The 8,606-nt window shown below is 25.4% G+C and overlaps 1 protein-coding gene across 1 annotated transcript; it reads left to right on the forward strand.

The window, feature by feature from the left end:
* Positions 1-3,737: 3,737 nt before the first annotated feature.
* LOC112602177 (kelch-like protein 2) lies at positions 3,738-8,090 on the forward strand. The gene is made up of 10 exons (XM_025350134.1): positions 3,738-4,005; positions 4,083-4,271; positions 4,346-4,574; positions 4,652-4,827; positions 4,887-4,992; positions 6,386-6,524; positions 6,712-6,743; positions 7,349-7,489; positions 7,570-7,825; positions 7,894-8,090. Exons 2-10 carry the CDS (start codon positions 4,147-4,149, stop codon positions 8,088-8,090), a joined length of 1,401 nt encoding a protein of 466 aa, XP_025205919.1. The 5' UTR covers positions 3,738-4,005; positions 4,083-4,146.
* Positions 8,091-8,606: the final 516 nt, after the last annotated feature.

Consider the following 8,606-nt stretch of genomic DNA (forward strand, 5'->3'; position numbering starts at 1 on the left):
TATAGACTATAATAAAAGTGTTTATAGTGGTGTATTGGTAAATAAATGTATGGGTATACGCACTGTAAAGTAGTTGAATAGGTGTACTTTAAAACATTTTCTCGCTTCGTTCGAAACATTTCAATGCTTATAATAAGCGTTATCTTTTATTACAAACACTTCCTCTTCTCATCATATAGGTACAATATACATGATTCAACATATAAAAAACTTGTAACTAGCACACTTTTGAAATTTAATTTTGGTAATTTATTTTTTATAGCTTATAAATTTGTTTACTTTATCCAACAAATATTTGCATGATTGTGAATTTTTTATGTTAAACCGAAATTGTGATTTTAGTGATGAACATAATACAAACATGTAGATTTGGTTTGAATGTGAGTAGTATTCTGACAGTTTAAAATTTAGTGGAATACCCACTTTGGACGTATACATTTTAAACTTCTATAATATTGATGTTAATATTTAATCTTGTATTTACACTAAACAGTATACAGGCTCGGCAGTTTCTGAATTCCGAACTTCATACGGGGTCGAGGCTATTTTTGGACAGTGTAATAGTGTACATAATAAAATAATAATTGTATATTATTATTATTATTTATTTTATACCGTGATATTAATTATGACTGATGATAAACTAAAAGTTTGCGCATACCCATAATGCATGCATTTTCAGCTTTAAGATACATGCATAGATCCAAAAATAAGGATTCGGGTATACGTCGTATATCTGTGTATATCCAATACACCACTGATTATAATACAGGTAATGATTACTCTGCTTAGTCGCCATTTATTGGAGTTGGTTTGGATACCAGAGCATTTGAGTCTATTAACCAAGAAAAAATGTATTGTAATGAAAACAATTAAATTTGTCCACGGGTTAATACGTTCATTATAACGTATTTTAAATATATGAAAACATATGATACACACGTCGTTCTTTTTTTTTCGATGCTAGGAGCCAGATAATATATTCAAAGGCTATAGGGGAACCAACGGAAGAGAGTAAATAGACAATCCCCCACCGAGATAATATAAAACTGATGAAGGAGGAAATCCAGTAAAATCGGGCTTTGGCCATTTCGGGTCCCGTGATCCAGTTACAGACAAACAAACTATTTAGTTAATGAAAAAGGAAAAAAAAACTCAAATCGTACCTACACATTTTCAACCTACATTTCCATTTTAAAATATATGTGGGCAAAGGGACATCGTACTCGTAAGCGTAGGTACTTGAATTGAAGGTGGTAGGTACTGATGATTGTTGAACTTGTAGTTTTGCAATATTATTAATTAATGGTCACTCAACCTTAATTTAGTGGCCTATTCCATATTCATACTTGGAATTAATATTGTTTGTTTGAGCAGCTTTAAGAGCTTCTTCTAATTGATCACGTTCTTGATATAATTGTTCAAGTTTATTTTTCAATACTTCCTTCAGGATAATATTCGCGAATATAAGAAATTGATTCAATTAGTTTAGCAGCTAAATGTTCCTTCATAGCTAGTTCTTTATTCAGTTTGTTAATTTCACGATTTAACTGAATTATTTCCATAACCATTTGTTCCTTAGTATGATCAGTTTCATCATCTGGCTCAGATACATCATCTTCATCTATGTCTTCAGTAGCAGTAACAGTCATCTCCGCTAATTTCTACTTCAGTTCGATTATGATCATCCTATAGGTAGAAGAAAACACATTTAAATTTTTAAATACTTTCAACTATTTTTTTTTTTAAATAACATACTATAATTGAGCCAATCTTGTGTTTTATATTGTTAAATTCTTCTAAATTATTGCACTTTAGTGCATTTTCAAAATCTAATTTTAATTCTTCAAGATTTTTTTTCATTGTATCACGTCCAGTTTTAGCCTATTACAAAAAAAGTATTAATAATTCAAAATTCCAAGTGTGAAAAGTATTAAATATTTACTAATAATGCTATCATGTTTAATGATGCACTTTGTGTCACGTATTCACTCAATACTTGACTCATAGCACGAATCTTTTCTTGTAAATCCTTATTAGTTTTTTGCAATGTAATATGTTCGGGAGGACAACTGACAAAACCATTAGTTTCCATTGCAACTATTTTTAATTTCAAATCATGATTCTAAATAAAAAAAAAGTATGATCAAAAGAAATGAAAATGAAAATAGAATTCCTTGTATTATTATTGATTAAAAATATTAAAATATATTATTTCATAATTCGTTATCGCATATCCGATATCGTTAAATATCCAATTGACTGCTGTTTACTGTTTATATAGTCGTTTCTTGTTTGTGAGAGACAATTTTTAGGTTACCAACTCTTACTGTGATCTATGTGATCAATCTTATATACAAAAAATAATTTTCATTGTTTTAAGTATAAAATTATCTGAAAATGTCTGGCAATAAAAATTGTCAGTATGTGAATTGTGGCAAGTCGAGGAATTTGTTTCCTAATTTACGACTTTATCGTTTTCTAAACGACGAAAGAAGAGAAGTTTGGATGATAAATTCGGGTAAATAAATAATTAATTCTTTTTTTTATAATGTTAAAGAAAATGTTGTGCTAAGTAAGTAATTTATTGGTATTTTATTTTAAATGTTATCCCTTTAAAAGTAACAATATAAATAATTTGAATGAAAATAAAAATTAATAATTTTTTTATTTAAATAAATAAATAAATTTTAATATTTTATTAACTAACTTTTAAAGTTGAAATAAGGTAAAAAATTTATAATTTTGATTTATCTTGATAGTTTAAATTGTCTTGAAAATATAAGATTATATAAATATAAAATATTATTTCTTCTAATTCCAAAAAGTATAATGTTATTTATTTAATATTTGATTTATCTTCACAGGAAACAGAAGTCTATTTTCGATTAAACCCAAAAAACTGCATAATAGGTAGGTACATTTGTTAAGACCATTTCTCACCTGAAAGTTTTACAAATTTTTCTAATAAAAACCGTTTAACTAACACTGCTATTCCCTATAATTATAATAATAAATCTGAGCAACAACCATGTACATCTTCAAACTTAAATGAAAATCATAAACCTGAACAAGAATTTATTAAAATATCAACTCCGACTAAAACATATACACATTTAAAATCAAATAGAGTTAGTTTTCCCAAGTCCCCTTTCTTTACTTTCTTCATTACAAATCCAGTGTAATATAATTTTGGTCCATCTTTACTCGCAATCGTTTTTCATAATAATATGCAGACTTAACGTTAGTTTTTAAATTTAACATATTCAATATGCACTTACTCAATATTAAAATACAACTGCATTATTTTATTTATAAATAATAATAATATTTAATTTTAAGAATATGTTATTAGTTATTACTATTTGCCTTTGCCGTCAGTACTCAGTATTAATAATATAATATTAATTCATACAACGCTACCTATTGGCATTTGGCAGCTATTATAAATAAAATTTTAGTCACCAAAAATCCCTATACCATTGTCTATCTGTCTATTCTATAATCAATGCTTTCAAGCCATGAAAGAAAATGTCATCGCGCACGAGACAATAGAAATAATAAATATTCAGCATAGCCAATTGTACAAACATTTATAATAATTGTAAATAAATGTAATTTTGGTATGCCGCGTGTCGTAAACGTGTGTATTATATAGATCTATTGGATAGTTTTCAACCATTCGGAGACTCGGATTTCGGACGATGATTTTGTGTTGAATTTATTTAAATACTGTCATTTTATCATCTTAAGAATTTAATAATAAATATTAAATAATAATTAATATTACATGTCTTGTAGCCTATAAGTTTCAAGTATTCGCAGTTGTCCGCAACTATTAACATTGAACGTTTCTCAAGACGTAAGTTTTCAACGTTTTAAACGCTGTTCTTGAATCTTGGTTGTCAATAACTCGTAGATAAAAATTATTTCTTATTTAATGACATTTGACACTGGCGTGTAATGTGAAACACAAGTGTGGCTCAGACCACAATTTAAAGTTCGGTGAGTGGGTATTAATTGTACTATACTAGTTAGTAATAAGGTAATTAATTATTAATAAAAATGTGATGTTATAATAGAAGAGGGGGTGCTAAACTACATTTGTTCCAACGTTTATAAAATATTAACCACTCACTGTTTTTAATGTATTTCAAAAGATGTGATTTCCATAAAAAGATGAATAATCATAATTTGTCACTCACAAATTCTGAAACGCAAGTACAAAGATCTGATGAACAATTTCCATATAGATATTATTATTTAATCAAGTACGTTTTTGCTCTATTGTTATGAATTATATAAGTTTTAATAAAACATGAATATAACAAAAGTTTGTTTTTAGTCATGAGGTGGCCTGTGATGTGAAATTATTAACAGATGACGGGACAGTAATATTTGCACGTAAAATTGATTTAGTAAATGCTAGTGCTTATTTCTATGCAATGTTTAATAGATATAGCGAAAAGGATAAAGATCATGTTCTCTTAAAAGAGTTAGATTCCATGGCTTTAAAACTCTTAGTAGATTATGTTTATTCAGACAATATTGAGATCACAGAAGAAAATGTAAAGGTATAAATATGTACTATTTTGATAAGTTATGTTCTTACATAAAAATTAATTATATATATTATTATTGATTTTTTAAGGTCTTGCTGTCTACTGCAGATCATTTAGGGTTCTTATTTATTTTAAATAAATGTTGTACGTTTTTACAAGACCATTTAAGACCATCAAATTGTCTCAGTATCAAAGCATTTGCTGACTTATATAGTTGTTCTACGTTGTTGTCAAGTTCTGAATTGTATATTAAACAAAATATATTGTATGATATGTTTATATTATTTTTCTGATTCAAACATTAATTTTTATTGCAATTTTTAGACAAGTGATTGAATGTGATGAATTCTTATCTATATCCTCCGAAAGACTTGAAGAAGTCATTAAGCTGATCTCCTATGTTGAACAAGCTGTTTCAAATGAAAAACAAGTTGGCATTGATCATTTTTATATTTTGATATAGTGAATAGAAGATTAGAAAATTAATTAATTTACTAACTTGATTGTGGAAAGGAAAATTAAGTTTTGTTTTTGAAGTATCTTAAATTTTAATAGTTTTGTTTAAAATAATTTAAGGAATGTTAATTGTTTGTTTACATCTGCAACATAAAAATTAGTTGAGATTTATGTTACTTGAAAAAAACATGAATTTATTATATATTTGTCGTTAAAAGTTAATTTACATATATATTTAAAATAAAGGCTTCTACATCTAGTGATTATTACTTATTAACCTACAGTTTTAAAATATTTGTATCTTAAGTAACATATAACACTTCGCCTTTCCACTATTAATTTATAATATTACTTAATATATTTTAATTATAGAATGTTTGATAATTTAGTTTTTGTTTTTTTATCAAAAGGTAATCATTAAATTTTTTCATTTTTTCTTTTTAAAGAGTCACTTGACTTTTAAGATTATTAAAAATTACTGACAGAATTTTTAGAAAATTTGAATATCAAAGATCAAAATTTATGAGTAGTATACTAATTTTATTATTTCTTTCTTGTAATAAATACTATGATTATTTTGAATAATAAACTTAGAGTATAATATTACATTTATGTTCTATTTATTATAATATAGATTTTATGATAGAAAATTAAAGAATATTAATAATTACTATTTTTATTATTAATTAAAAAAAAAAAAAAACTGCAATTTTTTTAAATTGACAACATGTTATAATAAATATTTCATTTGCAAATCTCAAACCAATTAGATACTCGCCACACATAAAACAAAAAGAAATATTTAGAGAATTGTCCTTTGATTTGATAAACATTAAATTTCTAATTATGATTTCATTCCAATCATTGTTTTCTTTTTAAATTAATTTATTTTGTATAGGTGTCTCAAAAAACTAAATATATATTTAAATTTTTTTATATTCAAATAACAAATCAAATATAGAACTGATATGTCAAAAACTAAAAAATATTAACCTCTATACTCTATAATATTTATGATTTTTATTTAATATAAATATTAATATCCTTATAAACTAAAAATAAATATTATTAAATTGAAACTCAATTCTATATTATTAGTTTATGGTTTACTTACACATAAATGTATTACAAACAAATCATTTTCAAAAGCTGTCATCAATCTCTTTGCTATATAAAGCTAAAGTCAGTTGGCTCTTTTGAAAAAAACAGTTAAATAGACTACATTTATGCAAAAGCATCAAACAATATGTAAGATACATTGGCTGTTTGCAAAATACCTAACTTATCAAATTGCATAAAACATTTATAACATTTTTTTTAATAAATTATTTTAATTATATTTTAATTGTGTTTATTTGTACTTTTAGGTACTTGTTAAATGCATTATGAATTGGGTAAATCATGAATGGTATTTTAGAAAAGGTGTTTTGGCCGAATTATTGGAACACATACATTTGCCATTAGCATCAAAATGGTGCATAATAAATGGAGTTGATATGAGATATAGTATGTACTTTTATTTTTTTATGGAATTATTCTTAATTCATTCTATTGTAATATTTTTAGGTACAGATAATGTAATAGAAAAAATAAACACAGAATAGCTTGTTACTGCTAATGTACAAAAAGTATGATACTGTTATTATGATTTGTGTTACTTTATTAATATTTTATTCATTTTTAATTTCAACAGATAATTCTAGTTTTTGGTTGGTCTTCACTGAGGTCAGAGTGTTTTACTGAATGGTATGACCCAGAGACCAAGGAATGGAATCTTGGACCAAAAATGAATGGATATGATAGAAGATCATTTTAGTTTAGATTTTAGTTTAAGATCAGTTTAATTGTACAAAATGGTCTTTTTGAGTATGCTATTTGTAGTTTATTGCTAGTTTTTGCCCACAAACTCCTTCTATGTGGCCCGCAATAAAAATACATTTTGAACAAAAATATAAAAATAGTGCAGCTCAAAAATAAAAATTATCAAATATTCAAGCTATTTTTAAATTTAAATTATAATTTTTTTTTTTAAGTAACGATCATTATATTTTTTCAATGATAATTTTGTAGTAATAGTAAGTAAATAAATGGATTTTGTATGTATTTTTGCTTTCATTTTGTCTTTAGTTTCTAGTGTATAAGTATAAAAGTGACACTTAAAATTTGGCCCGCGAATTTTTTTTGAAAAAATATATGGCCCATAGGTAATTTGAGTTTGAGATCACTGGTCTATTGATTGATTGGATATATGCTGAATGTTATACTAAAGTACCTATTATTTTTTATTCTATAACATGTATGTATTTTAAATATATAATATAACATGTAAGATTGGTGGATTTGATGGTAACCACGAGTTAAATGAAGTAGAAGTTTTTAATGTCCATACTGAGGAATGGAAAATGGTATCTAGTATGTCAACTAGTAGAGGTAGTGTTGGTGTTGGAGTACTCAATAATCTTATATACACAGTAAGTTAACATCTTAGTTAAAATTATTTAATATTTTAAATCTATAGTTTATAATACATTTAATATAATTTGATTGTTAGATAGGAGGGTTTGATGGATTATCAAGGCAATATTTTAGATCAGTCGAATGTTATGATCCAAGTTTTGATAGATGGAAATCAATAGCTGATATGTCTACATGCCGTAGTAGTCCTGGAATAGGAGTTTTAAATGGTCTAATGTATGCTATTGGAGGTCACGATGGACCATTTTATCATAAAAGTGTGGAAGTGTATAATCCAGACACTGGACTTTGGAGTTATGTTGCTGATATGCATGTCTGTCGAACAAATCCTGGTGACTTTAATAATTATTACTATACATTTTTATTTTAGGGTATTAAATAGAAATTTTATTTTAAATAGGTATGGGAGTTATCATATTGCATGGCTTATTGTATGTTTTGGGCGGAAGAAGTAAATTTTATGATAATGTTAGTTCAGTAGAAATTTACAATCCCAATACCAATACGTGGGAATACATGATAACAGCATCAAGTAATGTTGGTAAAGTTTATGGTGGAGTAATTGTTAATAAGTTACCACATTTTATAATAAATTAGCATAAATGTTTCATTATTTCAACTATGTGAATATTTGATAAAAAGTATATAGCATACTTATGTTGTTATTTCTTGTTGTAGCACAGTCCAATGGATACCATTTTATTTATGAATTATATTTTTTCTTTCTCTAACAAGTTATTATTTTTTAAAGTAAATGAATTAAATTTAACAGTTTTAAAATTACAACATTGATGGTAATATTTTTTTGTCTGAAATATTTGTCTACATGTATATATAAGATTATTTTATAATATATTGTTTTTATTATATTGTGATTTAATTTTTAAATACTTAATAATTACTTATACTTTTGTAATACATATTTATTTATATGTATAAATAATATTTAAATAAAAATAACTTGTAATAAAATGATTTTTTTTTTTAAGCAAATTTATTTTCTAGATTTGTAGTGGAGTGATGCATTTTTTTTAAATATTTTGTAATGTTGTATGTATTTACTATTTATATATGTTATGTTTTTAATTGTTGTCTCTGAAGACACTTGATCTA

This window comes from Melanaphis sacchari, unplaced genomic scaffold, assembly GCF_002803265.2.
Source record: "Melanaphis sacchari strain LSU unplaced genomic scaffold, SCAv2.0 Contig84_pilon_pilon, whole genome shotgun sequence".
Lineage (NCBI taxonomy): Eukaryota > Metazoa > Arthropoda > Insecta > Hemiptera > Aphididae > Melanaphis > Melanaphis sacchari.

Coding starts and splice junctions, on each gene's coding strand:
- LOC112602177 (XM_025350134.1), top strand. CDS start 4,147: ATGTATTTCAAAAGATGTGATTTCCATAAAAAGATGAATAATCATAAT. Junction 4,575..4,651: donor TCACAGAAGAAAATGTAAAG/GTATAAATATGT, acceptor TGATTTTTTAAG/GTCTTGCTGTCTACTGCAGA. Junction 4,828..4,886: donor TATATTAAACAAAATATATT/GTATGATATGTT, acceptor TGCAATTTTTAG/ACAAGTGATTGAATGTGATG.